The 19,038-nt window shown below is 48.1% G+C and overlaps 8 protein-coding genes across 8 annotated transcripts; 7 read left to right on the plus strand and 1 right to left on the minus strand.

The window, feature by feature from the left end:
- The first annotated feature begins 329 nt into the window (after positions 1-329).
- Positions 330-2,579, plus strand: FOBCDRAFT_262415 (uncharacterized protein). The gene is made up of 7 exons (XM_031185579.3): positions 330-391; positions 441-455; positions 528-683; positions 737-1,128; positions 1,175-1,787; positions 1,843-2,038; positions 2,085-2,579. Exons 1-7 carry the CDS (start codon positions 355-357, stop codon positions 2,344-2,346), a joined length of 1,671 nt encoding a protein of 556 aa, XP_031036714.2. The 5' UTR covers positions 330-354; the 3' UTR covers positions 2,347-2,579.
- Positions 2,580-3,153: 574 nt separating this feature from the next.
- FOBCDRAFT_321107 (uncharacterized protein) lies at positions 3,154-4,312 on the plus strand (the record flags this gene model as incomplete). Its single annotated transcript, XM_031185578.3, has 3 exons — positions 3,154-3,198; positions 3,248-3,532; positions 3,587-4,312. 3 exons carry the CDS (start codon positions 3,154-3,156, stop codon positions 4,310-4,312), a joined length of 1,056 nt encoding a protein of 351 aa, XP_031036713.3.
- Positions 4,313-4,616: 304 nt separating this feature from the next.
- FOBCDRAFT_44234 (uncharacterized protein) lies at positions 4,617-5,523 on the plus strand. Its single transcript, XM_059612198.1, has 2 exons — positions 4,617-4,948; positions 4,999-5,523. The coding sequence occupies exons 1-2, from the start codon at positions 4,666-4,668 to the stop codon at positions 5,397-5,399; spliced, it is 684 nt and encodes a 227-aa protein (XP_059467411.1). The 5' UTR covers positions 4,617-4,665; the 3' UTR covers positions 5,400-5,523.
- Positions 5,524-5,954: 431 nt separating this feature from the next.
- On the plus strand, positions 5,955-6,714 carry FOBCDRAFT_44237 (uncharacterized protein). The gene is made up of 2 exons (XM_031185576.3): positions 5,955-6,353; positions 6,406-6,714. The coding sequence occupies exons 1-2, from the start codon at positions 6,090-6,092 to the stop codon at positions 6,478-6,480; spliced, it is 339 nt and encodes a 112-aa protein (XP_031036711.2). The 5' UTR covers positions 5,955-6,089; the 3' UTR covers positions 6,481-6,714.
- Positions 6,715-7,182: 468 nt separating this feature from the next.
- Positions 7,183-8,152, plus strand: FOBCDRAFT_44243 (uncharacterized protein). The gene has a single exon (XM_031185575.3). The coding sequence runs from the start codon at positions 7,258-7,260 to the stop codon at positions 7,927-7,929; it is 672 nt and encodes a 223-aa protein (XP_031036710.2). The 5' UTR covers positions 7,183-7,257; the 3' UTR covers positions 7,930-8,152.
- A 924-nt stretch (positions 8,153-9,076) lies between these two features.
- FOBCDRAFT_276130 (uncharacterized protein) lies at positions 9,077-12,167 on the plus strand (the record flags this gene model as incomplete). The annotated part of the gene is made up of 8 exons (XM_031185573.2): positions 9,077-9,436; positions 9,491-9,932; positions 9,979-10,100; positions 10,150-10,365; positions 10,414-11,490; positions 11,539-11,656; positions 11,703-11,844; positions 11,894-12,167. The coding sequence occupies 8 exons, from the start codon at positions 9,077-9,079 to the stop codon at positions 12,165-12,167; spliced, it is 2,751 nt and encodes a 916-aa protein (XP_031036708.2).
- A 700-nt stretch (positions 12,168-12,867) lies between these two features.
- FOBCDRAFT_251578 (cytochrome P450) lies at positions 12,868-14,675 on the plus strand. The gene is made up of 4 exons (XM_031185572.3): positions 12,868-13,203; positions 13,255-13,484; positions 13,537-13,590; positions 13,637-14,675. The coding sequence occupies exons 1-4, from the start codon at positions 12,899-12,901 to the stop codon at positions 14,569-14,571; spliced, it is 1,524 nt and encodes a 507-aa protein (XP_031036707.2). The 5' UTR covers positions 12,868-12,898; the 3' UTR covers positions 14,572-14,675.
- An 8-nt stretch (positions 14,676-14,683) lies between these two features.
- FOBCDRAFT_185761 (cytochrome P450) lies at positions 14,684-17,977 on the minus strand (the record flags this gene model as incomplete). Its single annotated transcript, XM_031185570.3, has 6 exons — positions 17,685-17,977; positions 16,462-17,635; positions 16,274-16,410; positions 15,474-15,766; positions 14,775-15,431; positions 14,684-14,737 (listed from the first exon to the last, which is right to left on the minus strand). The coding sequence occupies exons 1-6, from the start codon at positions 17,938-17,940 to the stop codon at positions 14,684-14,686; spliced, it is 2,571 nt and encodes an 856-aa protein (XP_031036705.3). The 5' UTR covers positions 17,941-17,977.
- Between the last annotated feature and the right edge of the window lie 1,061 nt (positions 17,978-19,038).

Below are 19,038 nucleotides of genomic sequence, written 5' to 3' on the forward strand. Positions count from 1 at the left end.
CGATGTGATATCTAAGCCTGCTTTTTGGACTTTCACCTGAACCAATGCCTGCACGTTAGTGCGCCACGGTTACACCAAAACTCTGACAAGACTTGAAAGATATTCATGTAAGTTGAAATGGACTGCCAACGACGACTATTTATTCTAACTCCTGGATCAGATACCTGGGAACTATAAGAAGGAACTCTTTCAAATACGATGCTGCAACCAAATTCAACCTAGCGTCGGTTGATTACCATTTCGGGAATGTATCGGCGATGATTTGCCAACCCCGCCCTCAGCGTCAAATCTCGGCGATTCCTACTCTTCTCTTCTATACTAGAGATAGAAGGACACTAGTTGAGCCGCATCGACATGCCGGTACCTAAAAACCCATGTTCAGAATGCAAAAGTAAGAACAAGCTCACTGGATTGCCACATGACTAACGCCCACTGACTAGGCAAACATCTCAAATGTCTGTCCACTCCAGTCGAGGCAACCTAAAAGCAGGGGAAAAAAGAGCGTGAAGTCTAACTCGAGGTCCTAGGCGCCGGCGATGAGGCTGTATGTACACGATGTCTCAAGAAAGGGCTAGAGTGTGTCCGATTGGGACGGAACCGGCAGTTCAGAGATGGCTCTTCGGCAAAATACGACGCCAAGTTCTCAGGGTCGCAGAACTGGGTGAACAGTAGTGCCAAAGAGTGTAAGTGTCCGTTATGTAAGACTCGTTCAGGGAAACAGCTAATTGTACGACAGTTCGTCTTCAAACAAGTTCGCGACGCGCAACACAGCGAATCGCTCTAGCAGAGGAGGGTTCGTCATCAGCGACAAACGCTGCAAGCCGCCCAACTATGAATAGTGACGAAACATCTGGCGGGGCCCTTGGCTTTGCACTGGAGGATTCAACATATTTCGACTCGACAGTTCCAACAAGTCTATCCCCTTCCCGTGGCGGACATCCGCAAGCTGCAGGCCTGCCAACATTCGAAACTCAACCTTCGCAACATCCACTAGCACTATCTCAGCGTGGGCCTTCTTGGGGTGGCTTACTCCATGCCCTTGAACCACCGCATCAACGAGACTTGCCATTGGAGGGTGTTCAAGAAGCGTGTCTCTTACGATACTTTATCGAGGAGTTATCACATTGGGTGAGTTCAGCAACACCACGTCGGAATGCTGCTGCTGACTTTACAGTTCGATCTAGTTGACCCTCAACGGCGGTACCAGCTCATCGTTCCCGAGAGAGCCCGGCGGTATCCCCCTTTGCTCAATGCCATCTTGGCAATGTCGGCACGGCATTTATGCCGCGTGGAAAAGTATAAAACATCCCGAGGAATCGTATATCGCGGCCAACCTTTACCGAATCTCAGTTCACATTCTGCAGTTGAGTACATGCTTAAGTGCATCCCCGTCCTGAAAGACTTTCATACCACACAGGATGGGGAAACTCGAGAGTTAATCGTCACAACAGCCGTGATTCTGCGGCATTTCGAAGAGCTGGATGATGAAGACGAAGATCCCGCTCTCGATACTCGCCCTGACGAAGGTGTAAATTTCCTCGCTATCTTGAACGCTGTTTTACGAAGTCTCACCTCGGATGATCTTATTAACCGTCGAGAACTCCTTATTGCTTCTTACTGGGTTGCTTTACGTCAAGAAGTCTACTATGCACTTCGGAAAGGGTATCCAGCTCAGATGGTAGAGCCACCTGCTAAGTGGTCAGATATATCGCCAGCGAACAGAATTGTCTTTCATACGAGCCAAGTCACAAAATGGCTGTTTGACGATAAGTCTGAGAGTGGATGGCGTAAGAAATCTTATAGCTCGTCGCAAGGTTCAGGTGCTAACGACTCGATGGTTAGACAAGCTGAAAGAACAGGAGGAATATCTCGATCAATATGTGACCGGCCGCTTTGAGCCCATTCTATATCGGCCACCAGATCGTGTCTTAGGAGAAGTCTTTCCTACCATGTGGTATGCTTCACCAATCGCCCTCACGGGTATGCAGCACATGATGATAGCAAAGATGATCCTAACTGCAGAGTCACCTCTCCTCTCGTAAGTTCTCCAGTACCTCCTATTATTCATGCACTAATTCTTCCAGGCAAGCCGAGGATGTCCGCGCCGCATACCGCAAAGCTGAAGGCGAAGTGCGAAGCCTAGTCCTCCAAGTCTGTGGTACAGCCGTCCAACATCCCGATACCCAACCAGGTCTCGTGAACGCCATCTTGGCTATCCAGATGTATGGGAGTTACTTCACTGATCCATGGGAACAAGAGGCACTCAAGAAAACGGTTCAGATGTTTAAGGATTGTCAGGCTTGGCCGTTGCCTAAAGCTTTAAGAGAACGGTATTATAAATCATAGCGGGTTTTCTGGGATCAGATTGAGTCTCATTGGTTCAAGAGAAGAAGTCATGTTGTATTCGCTGATACTCTCCTGCATGCCGTGTTGTGTTGATACACACTTTCGGAGTTTCGGAGGGAAGGGCTTCGGCCAACCATCTTACACCGTTTATTGGTCGCCTCTGACACGCTGCGTCCTCATTGCAACTCTTTCCAATAGTGAAAGGATGCATCCAGCTTATATGCAGTCAACTCGCAGGCTTATTCTTCCGTAAGCGACCTGCCCCATCTGGGAGCAGCCATTACGGTGACAGGCCAATGGCCTTACATTCAATAATAGAACCGATGATCTTTTCTCTTCCAGCTGGTACACAAGCTAGGCCGTGAGACTATTGAACGTCTATTTTGGTGATACGAAGGAGTATGATTCCGACCTCTATTTTGAAGCCATAGAACCAAATGCGGCAATTTTCAACGCGATCGCCGGGTCCTACCTAGTTAAGCTAGCCTAAGCCACCGCTACTACTTAATTTGGTATCTATAGCCGGATTAGGCCCAAGTATGGTAGTTGTGGCGACGTGATTTCGGCGATACATGCTCAGACAAGTAATCACTTACATGCGTTTCAAAATGATAATGTCTATGGAGCGAGATATTCGGAGATAGTTCGCAAGATGAGCATAAACTCTTCTAGAATGAGTATGAGGAAGAGAGTCAGAAGGGTATAAAGAGATCGTTTTCTTCCTTCCATGTTCTCATAATTCTCAACATCCTCATTCAAGCCGACCTATTACAGCTATTTCCTGATCTTTCCCATCTTTCTTACAACATGTCCCAAACACTCAACATCGCCGTTGTTGGCCTTGGCCGCATGGTAAATATTTGTTCCTTCATTTTATACCTGTTTTACTAACCAGAACCAGGGCAAGCGACACGTCCATACTCTTCTGTATAGAGTACCTCGTGCCAGGGTAGTTGCCGTATGCAGCTCCATGGAGCACGAAGTCAAGTGGGCTAAGGAGAACGAAGAGTACAAAGAGTTCAACATCTCTGTTTATGATAACTACGATGAGATGCTCAACCATCCGGGACTTCAAGCTGTTTGGGTTTCTACGAGCACCGATGTGCACTCCAGCCAGTCTCTCGCTGCCATTGACAAGGGACTGCACGTCCTTTGTGAGAAGCCGTTGAGCACTGACATGGCCGAGGTATGTGTCGCTTCATTTGTTCTATACTGAGACTTTGCTGATCCCTGGTGATAGGCTCAAACTGTCGTTGACGCAGCGAGGAAGAACCCTCATCTCAAGGTCATGGCCGGTTTCTCTCGTCGTTTCGATGCCTCATACCGCGACGCAGCAACCAAGATCTATGAAGATAAGGCCATTGGTGAGCCCTTCATGGTTCGCTCCAATACCTGTGATCTTCTCGACGAAACTGGCTTTTTTGTCCGTTACGCGTCTCGCAACGGTGGCATTTTCGTCGACTGCGCCATTCACGACATCGATTTATCTCTCTGGTACCTCGGTAACCCAATCCCCAAAGCATGCTGGGCAACCGGTACTCTTCAACACCACCCTGAACTCAAGGACCTCAACGACGTCGACAATGCAGTCGGTGTAGTCGAATTCTGGGGCGGCAAGATCGCTTACTTCTACTGCTCTCGAACCCAAGCCCACGGTCACGATGTCTGCACCGAAATCACTGGAAAGACTGGCAAGATTTCAGTCAATGTTGTTCCCAAGGCTAATAATGTGGTTCTTGCGGACAAGCTTGGTATTCGTCATGAGGTTCAGCCTGAGTATTGGCAGCGATTTGAGGATGCTTTTGCGCTGGAGGCCAATGAGTTTGCGGACGCTGTCCTCAAGGATAAGCCGGTGCCTTTGCCCATTGAGGGAGGAATGCAGGTTATGAATATTGGTCGAGCGCTTCAGCATGCGCTGCTGAGTGGGAACTTGGTCAAGTTTGATGAGAAGGGCAATTGGGAGTAGATCAGGGTTGAGCATAAAATCATCTTGGTTTGACTACTAGCTAGGAGACATTTCGACGATTGATAGTGAAATAAAAGTCCCGGTTTCTTCTCAAAAACCACCCATGATATGATGGTGAAATGCATGATAAGTTACTGCATTGAAGCATGTGATTTGATGCTATTCCCAGCCACTTTTATGCACAATAATGCAGCTGGTCGCATGATGCATTCCCTCTCGACCAATCAAAAAGTGGATATCTATCCACCCACAAGCATGAATTACCCACCCGAAAATTAAACGCGCTTCTTATCTCTCTCAACCTCAAATCTTCACTTTCACCTCACTCTACCCATTAAAACCACTCATTCACGATGGGTATCTTCCGCTTGGCCAGAAAAACAGTCTTTACCGGCTTGTTGGGCACGTCCACAGCCGCCGCGTACCTCGCATCTCAAAACCCTGTCATCTCCCCGCTCCCCGCCAACGACCCCATCTGGTCGTCCCGACTCTTCAGAAGGGCCAATCCAAACGGTAACCCTACCACTCAAGATGTCGTGATCAAGCGCATTCCCTTTAGCAAGATTCGTCCGGAATTGCTTCAGAATAACAATGACTTGACGCTTGAGTTCTGTCGTGGAGTTTGGAGCGGTTGGGGTGAGTAACCTTTCATCTCAATGAGTTCGAGTTATCGCTCACCGATTTAGGCTTCGCTATTCAGCGTCGATATGCCCAATTGAAGTACCGCGGTCCTGAGACTGAACATCAGCTCTGGGACCCTGAGCAACTCGCCACAAGCACCTACGACAAAGGCGCCATTATCACTGATCATTTCGAAGTCGTTGAGAAGACTCCCACGTCCATCACCGTGCGCTGCGGCGACTCACCGCGCAACCAGCCCCTGCGCCCATCTGATGGCCTCTTCCAGATCAGCGCTACCATCGACAAGGCGCATGAGGAAGTTGAGTTGCGCCTCAAGAGCGTTTTGTTCTCCAGCGAGGGCAAGGTTGCGGGCAACAAGGGACCTATGCCTCCGTGGATCACAGAGCTGCATCAGTGGTATGCAAGAATCTGGGCTGAGACTGGTTCTTGGAAACTCCTTAAGTGATGGATTATGAGTTATGATATACCATGTAGATCGTGGGCAGTTTGCTGAGCAGCTGCTGCACCGACGGAATGAATGAACATGTCTCTGAAATGCATGATGTTTTTTTATGCGGTTTTCTTTTTCTTTCAAACCCTTTGTGGCTTGGGTCAAGGGGTGATCTGACTTGATATAGTGAAACCTTTTAAAAACCGAGCAGATTGTGTGAAGACACGTCCAGAAAGACCCATCAGTCACGACATTCATTCAGACTTTTCGTCATACGATGAGCCCCGCTCACTTCACTGTGCCAGTTTGCGTAACCGAGGGCACGGCGATGTTCAACAAGATAGCGGAATGTTAGAAATTTGAATGCACAAGGTTTCATCAACGGGTGAGCATTCAACAAAGACTTGCGAGAGTGAACTGTCAGGCTTGTACACGTACCAGGACAATCAGTGCGCACTGTGATTTGCCGCCACTTTCGAACCTATTGCCATGTGTCAATGAAGCTACGCACTGTCTTAGTCATCAAGAGGCGAGCTTAAGTTTTTGCGACTCTGCATCTCGCTCGAGAATCTTCGCTGACATATTACGCCGATTAAGCTTCAACTCCCATCCATTTAATCTTTCAATCCTGCACCAAGTACCCATTTCCTTTCACAATTTCTCTCCATCCACCTCCAAAAGATCATCACCAGACACACAGCCAATATGCCTCTCATCGACGCCAACACCCCACCTACCTCCACCGACACTCACTACGTCGTCTATTTCGCCTCCGGTGAGCCCTCATGGTGTCCCGACTGTCGTGATGCCCTCCCCGCGCTGAACGCTGTTTTTGGCGGCGCTTCTGATCCTACCGCTTACATCGTCCGCGTGGGTTCGCGTGAGGAGTGGCGGGGTACTCCTAAGAACAAGTACCGCAATGCGCCTTACAACATCAATGGCGTTCCTACTGTCGTCAAGGTCCAGAATGTGAGTTTAATAAGTGGATTTGGTTTTCGATGTGAACTAATGAGATATTTAGAGCAAGGAGGTTGGACGATTGGGCGATAAGGAGAGTCAGATTGAATCTTCTCTCCGCAAGCTTGTGGACCAGTGAGCATAAGACTTTTTGCGAGGATAAAGCATCGTTAGGTCCGCGACTGAACTTGGAGGCTCATATCCAGCCTGATGCTTCTTCTTGTCGCGGAATGCCGAGACAGCTTATTCAGTGTCTATCAAGCTCATGCTTTGGAAGAGCACCAACGTTAAGCTCTACATGGATCAGAAACCACAAATAGAAACGGATAAATGACAGACTTCTTCACAAAGGAGCTCCCCAATCATTGATCAATGACTTGACGTCACTTTAGTGATGTTCAATCTGTAGGTGTGTTTTACTCGTCAAGTCGCTCACTACGCTGGTATAATTTCTATTGACGTCACACTGGTTACTCACTGAGCCAATATTGTAAGTGGGATAAAAGATGAATGCTCAATATTATCTTCTCTCATCTTACGCTATAGTATTTGTCGGATGATGAATGCTTGAGGGCTGTGTGACTAAAATTCATATGTAGTGCAATGCCGATCAGACTCAGGCATACCGTTATACTCGGCCAATTTAATACGAAAGACCTCGACCTACCTATCCTGGGAAAGTGCGTTATGGAAGTCTTCTGATGCATCGTCTTGCTGTAGGCGGCGTCAATTCATGAGACTGTCGAAATCCGATACCGGATCATGATGAATCAGATACGGATTAGGTGATCATCCATGATACTTCCAGAACCAGATTGTGCGAGTCACACTCAACACATCAGCTCTTCTTAAATACCCGCGCCCTTCCAGCTTGATCTATTTTACTTGACTAAAAACAAGTTCAAGACCTGGCACAATGACAAGTAGCGGACTCCAAGCCAAGCTTCGTGCGCTTCCTGTTCTAGAAGGAGCATCACACCCAAAAGCAGAGTTCGCTTCGTTCCCCGAAACCCCTCACCAAGCATTTGAGGCATGGCTCGACGAGGCCATCTCAGCCAACGTCCCAGAGCCCCATGCTGTCACGCTCTCAACAGTAGATGAACAAGGCTTCCCCGATGCCCGAGTTCTAATCCTTAAGAACGTCGATCACCGCGGCTGGCATTTCGCCATCAAAGCCAACAGCCCCAAAGGCCGCCAAATCTCATCCAACAACAACGTCGCGCTTACATTCTACTGGCCCAAAATCGGACGTCAGGTCCGTCTACGCGGTAAAGCAAAGGCTCTGCCCAGAGGTGAGTGTGAGCAGGATTGGACGGCTCGATCGGCTATGGCCAAGATCACTGCCAAGGTGTCGAGGCAGAGCGAACCACTTAATGACCCGCATGGACTGGAAGCCAAGATGGCGGAAGCCGTGAAAAGTCATGAGATTGAGGGACAAGAGCCAAGTTCTGAGGGTTGGGTGGTATATGCCGTGGCGCCGCAGACGGTTGAGTTCTGGCAGGCTTCTAGTGATCGTCTGCATCAGCGATTGAACTACGTCTTCGATCCGGCCCGAAACACCTGGAAGAAGGAAGCTCTTTGGCCATAAGCCTCAACAACTATACACCGCATCAATCTCGATCTTGGTCTATACGGAGAATTTATGTATACAGGCATATACGCCGGGTATAACACGATTCGCTTCCCCTTATGCTCTTAGCGGGCTTACGCGTCCTCTCGACATCGCCCAGAGTCTAGACCCAAGCCTCACCAAACTACTCTTATAAAAACACATCCAACTTCGGATCTTGACGTGCCGTTCATAAAATCATCAAAAGATAAAAAGGCGCAAATGCGAAAAGGGGAGGTCGGTAGTTTAGCTCAACGGGGCTGTGCAACAGTGCGGCAGTGCCTGATCGCCAAAATGTTAATCACGGCATTGTCCGCTGGGCTGTGTTTTTTGTAATTTGACAACATAACACCATTTAAGATTTTATGAGAAAAGTTTCTTTTCGGAGAAGGTCAATTTGGTGAGGAACAAGTCATGGAGTTACATGACTCTGTATCAGGCGATGCTATCAATGTCTCGCCAAGTTCCGTATTGCACATCAATGACCACATTTCATATAGTTCTTCTCGCCGTTCGGAACTCGGCTCTTGTATGCAGGTACCTTGATAGTAACTTGGCGCTTGGCTATGAGATATTTCCTGCCCTGCCCGGTCTTATAAGTCTTGTCGCCAAGGGTATTCGGCACGTTTTATACGAGAGGTTATTAGATGGATACTCTCGGCATGAGTCACCCCCACAAACAATAACACATGCTTTTGTTTCTTGGCCATGTTAGTTTGGAAAGGATTTTCGTTTATCATTTTCTTTAGTTAGTGTGTCATTTCTTAGGCTCTAATCAGGAGAAAGTTTACAAGTTCATGATTTGTATATATCGCTGATCCCCCTCCCAACTTTCTGCACAAAGCTTTACTTTACTTTACTTACAGTACAATAAATTATTCTGTTCAATTCGATGAACGACTCTTTTGTTGCCGTTTACCTACCTTTCGCAAATCTGGAGAACTCGCTGGGACTTCTCCTCTTCAGAGGAATCGCCAAGTCTGAGGCAGCAGACTTTGATCCACCTTAAGTTTTGTACGAACCTGATCTTGCCTTTCCCGTAAGATGGCGTTGAACTGACAATTCAGATTGGGTGCAGAGTATCGAAAACGAAAAATCGAATGTTTGATCAACCGATGTCAACACCATGGCCCGCCGCGACACTAACATCCTCGGCCGACTTGGCCTACGCAACGGCAAATCCCGCGCACGAACCGCGACATGGCAACTAAACCCAGACAGGGCATCCAAGAGCACGCCAGAAGATATTCTTCGCTGGATCGCGTCTATGACGCCTGATACGGCACTTGCGCATTTGGTGTCGAGCAGCGATGGCATTTCTGAGGCTGAAGCTACTGCGAGGCTACGCATTCATGGGCAGAATGTTGTTTCTTCGAGGAAGCCTCAGTCTTGGTTTATGCTGTTGTTGAGTGTTATTCCGAATCCGTTTAATATTCTGTTGATGTTTTTGGCGATTCTTAATGTGGCGATGCCGGATCCTAGCTGGGTGAGTGTTGCACTGACGATAAAGTTATGGCGATGGGGACTAACGAGGTGTTAGGAAGGATTTGCTGTTCTCATGGTCATGATCGTTATTTCCGTCGCTGTGCGCTTCTGGCAAGAATTCCAAAGCGGCGTCGCCATCTTTCGTCTTCAATCCGCCATCATTCCCAAGATTCGAGTCCGTCGACCAGCAACCTACACCGACGAGCTTCAACTCTCCTGGACAGAGGGCACGGTTCTCGAGACTGACCTCGTCCCTGGTGATATCGTCATTCTAGTTCCTGGTGCAATCGTTCCTGCTGATTGTCTCATCCTTGAGTCATCGTACCTGAGGATTAGTCAATCTGCTTGGACGGGTGAGAGTGAACCTGTGGGTAAGGATGCGGGACCTCATGATGCGAAAGAGGCTTTCTCGATTTTTGACTTTGGAAATGTTGCGCTGATGGGGACGAATATTGTCTCCGGTCATGGTGTTGGACTTGTTCTTCGGACGGGTGATGGTGGGTTATCTCAATATCTGACAAGGGATGTGGCTAATATTTGTAGATGCTATGATCGCTACCATGGTCAAGGAGGTTGAGAAGAAGCGACAGCCCAACGCCTTCCAGAAGGGCATTCTCAACGTTACGTGGATGCTTATCGGCTTCATGGTCGTTATGGTTCCTATCGTAAGTAATTCCTGAAACGATTCGCCTACTTCAACTAACCATCGTCCAGGTTCTGTGCATTTCCGGCAAGGTCACCGGAGACTGGAAGAACGCGGCGCTTTTCAGTATCAGTGTCGCAGTCGGTCTTGTTCCAGAGATGCTGCCCGCCATCGTCAATGCCAATCTCGCGCGAGCCGCTCATCAGCTTTCCAAGAAGCAGGCAATCGTCAAGCGTCTTGATTCGGTCCAGAACCTCGGTGCGATGACTGTTCTGTGCAGTGACAAGGTATGCATCCCGTTTCTGTGACTTGCCTGAGTACTAACGATGAGACAGACAGGAACTTTGACCAAGGACGAGCTCTCGGTGCACAGGTACTCTAATGCTGAAGGAGAGGACAACCTCAACATCATGGAACTCGCAAAGGTCGACTCGCAAATCCAAGGTAACAGTGGCAACAACATGGACAGGGCTATTCTCAATTATCACCTCCCCAACGGCGATGAAGTCGGTGTAGCCCACTACGAACAAGTCCGCGTCATTCCATTCGACTTTGAGCGCCGTCGATCCGGCTGCATTGTCCGCGGCATTACAGGCCAATACCTCCTCATCGTCAAAGGCGCATTCGATGAAGTCCTCACTCGCTGCTCATCCATGCGCTCAGCTGGCAAGAGTGAGTATCTCAGCACTGAGATGCAAGCCCGATGGAGACAACTCGCCATGCAAAAGAACATGGAAGGATATCGCGTTCTTCTCGTCGCATCCCGCATCCTCGGCAAGTCTTACGTCAATGAGCTAGATCTACTCGAGACAAATATGACGCTCGAAGGAATGATCAGTTTCTCCGATCCACCCAAAGACGATGCAAAAGACGCCATCGCAAGCCTCACTGAGCTCGGCGTCCAAGTAAAAGTCTTGACCGGCGACTCCCTCCCCGTCGCCCTCAACATCTGCCGCTCCCTTGAACTCCTCCAGCACTCCGAAACAATGGACGACGACGCCGAAGCCATCTCCGGTCCTGAACTCGCCCTGCTCGAAGATTCTGATGAATTCGACCTCGCCGTCGAACGATGCAGCGTTTTCGCCAAAGTAACGCCCAAGCAGAAAAGTCTAATTGTCTTGGCTCTTCAAAAAGCCGGCAACTGCGTTGGTATGCTCGGCGACGGCATTAACGACTGCGGTGCGCTTCGAGATGCAGATGTTGGGATCTCGGTTGACTCTGGAGCGGGAGTCGCGAAGGATTGTGCGGATTTGATCTTGACGGAGAAGGGATTGTCGATTATTGTGAGGAGTGTGATTCTGGGAAGGATTACGCATGGGAATACTATTAAGTATATCAAGATGGTGGCTTCGTCCAATTTTGGTAATGTTTTTAGTATTCTGGCGGCTAGTGCCTGGCTGCCTTTTACACCGGTGAGTAACTTATCAGACCTTGCAGGGAGTATGCTAACTTGGGTATAGATGACCAGCATTCAACTTCTCGCTCAGAATCTTCTGTATGATATCAGTCAGATCGCCATCCCTTGGGATCGCGTTGACGAAGAGTATCTGACCCAACCGCGACGATGGAACGCAAGGGGTAGGTTTCCTTGTCTCTCCCTATGGACATATCTAACAAGCAGCAGATATCCTCAAGTTCATCGTTGTCCTTGGTCCTACAAGCTCAGTCATCGACATGTGCACTTTTTCTCTCAACTGGTTCTTCTACGGCATTCGAACTACCGCCGACAATGTCAAGCTGGCACAAACACATTGGTTCCTGCAAGGGTAAGCTCCCGTCAACACTCTTCAATCGCACCACTAACACCTGCAATAGTCTTCTCACCCAGACTCTGATTGTCCACTTGCTACGCACAGCCAAATTTCCTATCATCCAGAGTCGCGCAGCACCGATCCTTGTTTTCTCCACAGCGTCGATTATGGCTATTGGTTTCGTCCTACCCTGGATCCCGGCTTTCAGACCCGCGTTCAGCTTTGCTCAACCAGCGCCGACTTTTGTTGGATTTCTGGCTGCTGAGTTGTTGCTTTATGCTGTAGAGGTCCAGGTTGTCAAGATCATTTACATCAAGATCTTCGGTACATGGCTGTGAACTAAAGTCGACCAAGGCTGGAATTGAGGGACCCTGGCTTATCACTGGGGCAAAATGATGAAAGGATAGGGTTTTTCATCGGTTCGCCCGGTTTTCCCTATCATGTAATAATAGTCTATTTCTTTGGTACTTTAATACATGTCATATTGCTATTTTCTCTTATCAATTTTAGTCTCGTCGCGTGAGTGTGAATGTACAATCAATATGGTCTATCGTTCTCAGCCAGGCCCAGCTTCCGCGCCCATTTGCCGACCAGTTCCTCGGAACAGGAGCCAATCGGATGCGCTGAATTGCCGTACTTTCAGCAGCAGATCAAATGGCGAAGGGAAACAATCGCACTGGAGATCGGCTTCTGCACTGGTCATTACGACGAAATTACGGGATAAATAGATTTAATAGCATTAAAACACAGAAATTACATCGTCTGCAATCATTGAATAGATATCCCAGTTCACATCTATCGAGCTATGACCAGATTCTGTCCAATGGCATACAAGGAAAGCTTCCATTGACCAATCATAGGCCATACAGTTGAAGTGCCGAGGAGCAAACCGCACTATTCCCAACAGAGAAAGGCTTCCTCGGAGCTCATGAACCGTCACATCTGGGGTAAATCTGGGGCATCCTACTATCCGACCTAGTAGTTCTATCTTGATACAAATACTCACCTCCTACTCCTCAACCATCCCTACCTCATCCTCCAATATCTCCTCTGATCAAGTCTCAGAATCATGGCTATTACAGAACTCTTGATCTCCCCCTGGGCACCACTGGCCCTGGCCGTGGCTCTCGTAGCCTGGTACATCCTCCCATGGATCAGCAACTCCAATCTCCGCGGTATCCCCGCTCCTTTCCCGGCGCAGTTCACCAACCTTTGGTTACTATCTACATGTCGTCGTGGAAAGCGCTACGAGATTGTTGATCAGGTCCATAAGAAGCTGGGTGTTTTGGTTCGCATTGCGCCAAACCATGTTAGTGTTGCAGATGCAGATGCTATCAACACTATCTACGGTCATGGAAACGGTTTCTTGAAGGCGTAAGTCCAATCTAGTACTATAGTATTGGGGGCGCAGAACTAACAAATTAGTGACTTTTATGATACCTTTGTCTCTATTCGTCGGGGTCTCTTCAACACTCGCAACAGAGCTGAGCACTCTCGCAAGAGAAAGCTCGTGTCGCACACTTTTGCGCCCAAGTCTGTTTTGGAGTTTGAGCCTTATATCCGACAGAACCTCGATATCTTCATCAACCAGTGGGATCGTATTGCTAGCAACAAGGATGCTGATGGCTATGGAAGCGTTGACTGTCTGAACTGGTGTAAGTAGCTATCAAATCGACCCTTGAAACGAAACATACTGACCTTGTGTAGTCAACTTTCTTGCCTTCGACATCATCGCTGATCTCGCTTTTGGAAAGCCCTTCGGTAAGTTGATACATCGACTTGGTCAGCTTATTGCTAACATTCATAGGCATGCTCTCAACTGGTGCCGACATCGCTGAAGTCAAGGCCTCCCCCACCAGTCCCACCATCTACGCCCCAGCCGTCGAGATCATGAACCGTCGCGGCGAAGTCTCCGCCACTCTCGGCTGCCTACCCCAACTCAAGCCCTACGCCAAGTATTTTCCCGACCCCTTCTTCAGCCAAGGTCTCCAAGCCGTCGAGAACCTCGCCGGTATCGCCATCGCCCGCGTCAGCGAGCGTCTCGAGCGCGGAGGTGATTCTACCCGCAAGGATCTACTGGCTCGTCTTATGCAGGGTCGTGATGAGAAGGGCGAACCTCTTGGTCGTGATGAACTCACCGCTGAAGCACTTACCCAACTCATCGCTGGCAGTGATACTACTTCAAACTCTTCTTGTGCGCTGCTGTATCATGTTGTTAGAACTCCTGGTGTCATGCAGAAGCTTTATGAGGAGATTTCTGCTGTTGTTCCTGAGGACGTTGCCATTCCTGATTACGAATCCGTCAAGCATCTTCCCTACCTGGGATACTGCATCAACGAGACTCTGCGCATTCACTCCCCCTCTGGTATCGGTCTTCCCCGTGAGATCCCCCCTAACCACAAGGGCGTTACTCTCCACGGACGATACTTTGGCCCCGGTACTATTCTCAGCGTTCCCACTTATACGATTCACCACTCTACTGAAATCTGGGGTCCTGACGCTGATGAGTTCAAGCCTGAGCGTTGGGAGAACTTGACTGATAAGCAGAAGACTGCTTTCATCCCCTTCAGCTATGGACCTAGATCTTGTGTTGGAAGGAATTTGGCTGAGATGCAGATGAGACTTATTGCTACTACTTGGATTAAGCGATATGATGTTCGCTTGAGACAGGATATTATGGAGACCAGGGAGGGATTCTTGAGGAAGCCCATGGGCTTGGATGTTGGATTGGCGCGACGATAAAGGGACTGGAAAAGAAAAAAATTGCATGTAAAACATAGGCGCAGCGGATTGAAATGATATTTATGACTTTATGCACAAGCAGTCTATCCATTCGTGGAATTTGATCACATCTCTAGTGTCCTTTGCACCAGCGTGTTCCGTGCTTATTATTCCATAGGCTCATTACCTATTGGCCTGATAAGCAGCCATAGTACCTTTCTCACACCCTCCTCTTCCTTATCATCCTTCCGTCTATCTTTATTAGCCTTTCTCATTTCCTTCTCATACTCTTTTTGACACTTTTCTCTTTCCTTATCCAGCTTCTTCAACTCTTTCTCCAACTTGCGGGGCTCATCTGCATGTTTTCTTTGAGTCTTCGCAAATTCCTCTTCTATCTTGCGCATCTCCTTCTCATAGTCTTTTCGAGCCTTTCTTGAATCTTCAGTCCAATCCTCATGCGCCTTGGCTCTATCTTTGGTCATCTTATTTTCCTCCTTCTTTCGTTGTCGCTCACTTGTTGAAACATGCATTTTGCTTACAAAGTTATCCGGCACATGTAACTCAGGTAAGGGTGTAAGATCTAGTGGTGCAATCCATGGCTCAATGGCCTGAAGTCTGCGTTGCTGCACAGTGAGTGAAGACTGAGCCGAAACATCTTCGCATGGTCCAAGAACCATACTATTCTTCTCGATTTTGCCATTACCATCCAAGATGGGTATCTTGGCATAACGAGCAACTGCATCCAACTTTGCAAACTCAGCCTTGAGACCTCTAGGCATAAAGAGTTCTTTGTTCGCGGTACTGATGCAAAGCTCACTTCGAGATTTACTGATGGCGTACGTCGAAAGAGTAGCTGCCGCATTAACCGAATTACCAACGATCTGTGCGGTGTGTAGCGGTATCATTGACACGATGCCGCCTACCATTCCCAGTATCTGGACTGGCGGACTAGCGACGGCCGCACGGTTGAGGTCATCAAGAAATCTGAGGAAGATGGTATTGGTCTTCGAGGATAGGTGGGAAGGCTCGTAGGAAGGGAGAGCCGAGCTTGGAGCTTGTTGCTGGGATGGCGATGGGCTTCTCTGATGGATGAAGTGTAGGTTGTTCAAGCGTTGGGATAGGTAGAATATGAGGTTGGCTATCCACAGAGAAAGTTGGTGCTGAAGTTGCTGCAGCAAGGGTTGAGTATGGCGGAGGCCCATCAGGGTATGATTGACTGTAAGAACTCATGTTTGTAGCTATACTCAAGACAGATAGATCATGCCCTTTTGCTATGTTACCAGCGGGTGGCCAATGCTGCTGTCAGACGGTTTATATAGATGATAACTATGTTGTCGATCCTGTAACAGCTGAGGGTGTCAGCGAGCTAGAGTAGTCATATCAGATTGGCTGATGCCTCACAAGGAACTCCATCTGGAATTCCCTTTATGTGTTAGGAAGATAGCATGATATCTCTAAAAGGTCTTCTCGGCACTTTCGGCAGCTGATCATCGGCAGCTCAGTTGATCCAAGTTGATAAGCGATAAAATAGCGAACAAATACGAGTGGCTGTGAAGTTTAGTGAACTCCGGATTGCCCTCTCTGGTATTCCCTGCAAAAGGAGGCTAGTACATATCGGGCAGGATAGCGCGAGGTACAGACTAGAGCAAACAAGCATGATAAAGTAATTCGTATTAGGAAGAAGGCATAATCTAGCTCTCAATAATTACTCTGACTCCCTTACTTCCGCTCTCCGTCATCGGAATGAACATGTCATGATCGTAGCGAATATCCCGCTCCGTCGTCTCGTACAGACGCATATAGGGCATCACTCTCAAAACCAAAGCTGCAAGAGAGAGGTACAACTCGCACAATGCGAGACTAAGAATATGTTAGTAAAACTCTGAGTTGAAGGAATAACGTTTATCTTACTTTTTACCAAGACATCCACGGCTGCCTTTTGAAAATGCAATCATTGACCTCTCCAGGTCTTTTCTGATCTTATTGTCCTCATCGATCCATCGTTCAGGCACGAAAGCATACGAGTCAGGGAAAACAGACTCATCGTGGTGTGCAATGGCCGCCGACATACCGATTGCATAACCTCGAGGTAACACCAAGCTCATCGGCTTCTTGTTAAATTCTCCCCTGTAAACAAGGTCTTCTGTTGTTGGCACGCGAGCTGTGCGGCTCGAAACACCATAGGATAGACGTAGACCCTCATTGATGACAGCTCCAAGATATGGAAGGTGCTCTAGTGTCGTCCATGAAGGCAAATGGCATGGATCGTCAACAACCTGCTTCAGTTCATCTTGTAGCTTGGCCAGAATTTCAGGCTGTGACAAGAGGAAGTATGTTATCACAGCCAATGCCCAGCTCGTCGTCTCAGTTCCAGCGTTGACGATAGTGACAGCCTCCTCAACCAGACGATCTTGCTTCTTCTCACTGTCATCAAGCTCAGATTGAAGCAGATCTGCAAAAATAGTCGGTCGATCGTAAACAATACCAGAATCCAAGTCGTTCTTCGTCTTTTGAACGCGCGAAGGAATATCGATTTGTAGAGTTCGAATGAGAAGCGCGGTATCAGCTGGTAAGTAGTCGACAAGATATTTACCCAGCTTCACGCTAGAAACAAGAATCGGAAAGAAGCGGAAGAAAAAGACTGGCTTAAGTACCGCGAGAGTAGCTTCACGGTAGTTTGGCTGCCACTGGTTGCGAGATAATAATCCAAAAGCTTCACCGAAGCAGTAGCTTGAAATGGCATCAGATGTGAAACAACTGTATGCATGAGCGATTTCGAACGGTTTACGTTCTTTTTCATCCTTGTTCTCAGCCAAAAGCTTGTTGCAGAGAGTCTGTGCCAGGTCGTGAACTTCTTGTTCGAGACGTGCAATCATGGCTCGTGAGAAGAACTTGGCTACTGGTGCACGTCTGGCGCGATGGAGATCGTGATCAGGGGTACCAAAAGCGTTTCCTGTACCGGCTGCTGAGCCATTCACTTGGTGGAAGGGCTTATCGCGCTTGCGACCGCCGACGGCGTAGATCTCATCCGAGAAGGACATATCAGCGCAGTGCAGCTCATTGGGGTTAATGCGGACAATAGGACCTAAGAGCGCATTAGAATCTTTTGCTTCGACTTGCTGAAATGTGCTTACCATATTTCTCGTGCATCTGCTTGATAGCATGGGTATAGCGACCGACGAGGATCACATCGTAGTAGAATTCGGGCAGATATGTTGCCGCGGCAAGTTTCGGACCAGGGATCTTGCTAAGCGGGTGAAGAGGCGAGACATTATACAATGCCTGCAGAACTTTAAATGCAAGCCACGCCGATATCAAAGCCACTATCCAGTCTCGGGCTGTCATTGACGTTAAAGTGCCCTGAAAGGCTGACCAAGTAGCGTCCGCCATCGCGTTTCAAGCTTAACAATATCACACCGGGGATTGGCGGAGAAAGGCGAAAGAACAAGAGGTTTTTAAACAGCGGTTGATTGATTTGTTTATTCCTTCAATCACATGATTAATATCCGTTTGCCCTCTCGCTTACTCGGAACAATGTAACCCTTGAAACAATTATTTGGCTCCATGAGGCTATCACCTCCGTCCCTATGGGGCTGAATTTCTTCAACGCCGACCCACAGTCCTCCGTGCCAAGGGAACGTGCTTGATGAATCCACTTCTCAAGGGTGTCATCGTAAGGCTGACCAGTGAGAGTTGACCTAAATATTGGATCTAAATTGTGATCTAAATCTCTTAAAGTCTTTTGCTCCGAATACAAAGAGTGAGCTGTGCGAATAGGTCCTCATACTGAATTAAGAAGGTCAGATTATTGTTCACCCCCAGATTCCAGTGACTTCCATATCTCTGGAGAGCACAACACCTTCGTATTAAAAAAGTTAAACAATAGTAAACCTATAATGTCAAAAAGGCACTCAGATACCAAAAGATTGATTGCATTTGTAAGCAGAGGTCCCAGATCTTGCACGGGACGTTGAGTGATCAGAAAGTAAGCATGTCTGAAGATAGATGATTAGACGTAAGGGATTAGTAGGTAGGCAAATCGGCCTGCGAGGACATAGAGAAATTGGCCCAAAAGCTTAGACATGTATGCGTCGTTGATTTAAGACTAGTATTATTAATTTCATTATCTGGGCCAACGGAAACGTAGCTCCACCAAGCTTCTACCACTACAGCAGTGTCAAGATTCGAAGTGGCCGTTGATCTAACTCTGCCGCTACCTGCTTGAAGTTTATGGAGGCCCTAAGATACGGTGTCCCTTCAGTGACCAAGTAAAACCGAGTTCTACATCTAGCTAGTGTATTAGATGCAGCGCGCGTGGTTCCAATTAACCTACAGTCTTGAACAACTGTTGCTGCATGTAGACACTCTTCCTAACTGCCCTACCTCTTCAGCAATCAATTTTTCGTCAGAAGATACGCGGGTAGTCTAAAAATATATTTAAGCTTAATTCTGAGGTTCCGGGTTACATTGAGAGACGCGAGCTGCGTC

This window comes from Fusarium oxysporum, chromosome VI, assembly GCF_013085055.1.
Source record: "Fusarium oxysporum Fo47 chromosome VI, complete sequence".
In the NCBI taxonomy this organism is placed as follows: Eukaryota; Fungi; Ascomycota; class Sordariomycetes; order Hypocreales; family Nectriaceae; genus Fusarium; species Fusarium oxysporum.

Coding starts and splice junctions, on each gene's coding strand:
- FOBCDRAFT_44243 (XM_031185575.3), top strand. CDS start 7,258: ATGACAAGTAGCGGACTCCAAGCCAAGCTTCGTGCGCTTCCTGTTCTA.
- FOBCDRAFT_262415 (XM_031185579.3), top strand. CDS start 355: ATGCCGGTACCTAAAAACCCATGTTCAGAATGCAAAA. Junction 684..736: donor GAACAGTAGTGCCAAAGAGT/GTAAGTGTCCGT, acceptor ATTGTACGACAG/TTCGTCTTCAAACAAGTTCG. Junction 1,788..1,842: donor TAAGTCTGAGAGTGGATGGC/GTAAGAAATCTT, acceptor CTCGATGGTTAG/ACAAGCTGAAAGAACAGGAG.
- FOBCDRAFT_251578 (XM_031185572.3), top strand. CDS start 12,899: ATGGCTATTACAGAACTCTTGATCTCCCCCTGGGCACCACTGGCCCTG. Junction 13,204..13,254: donor GGAAACGGTTTCTTGAAGGC/GTAAGTCCAATC, acceptor CTAACAAATTAG/TGACTTTTATGATACCTTTG. Junction 13,485..13,536: donor CGTTGACTGTCTGAACTGGT/GTAAGTAGCTAT, acceptor GACCTTGTGTAG/TCAACTTTCTTGCCTTCGAC.
- FOBCDRAFT_44237 (XM_031185576.3), top strand. CDS start 6,090: ATGCCTCTCATCGACGCCAACACCCCACCTACCTCCACCGACACTCAC. Junction 6,354..6,405: donor CTGTCGTCAAGGTCCAGAAT/GTGAGTTTAATA, acceptor TGAGATATTTAG/AGCAAGGAGGTTGGACGATT.
- FOBCDRAFT_44234 (XM_059612198.1), top strand. CDS start 4,666: ATGGGTATCTTCCGCTTGGCCAGAAAAACAGTCTTTACCGGCTTGTTG. Junction 4,949..4,998: donor TGGAGTTTGGAGCGGTTGGG/GTGAGTAACCTT, acceptor TCACCGATTTAG/GCTTCGCTATTCAGCGTCGA.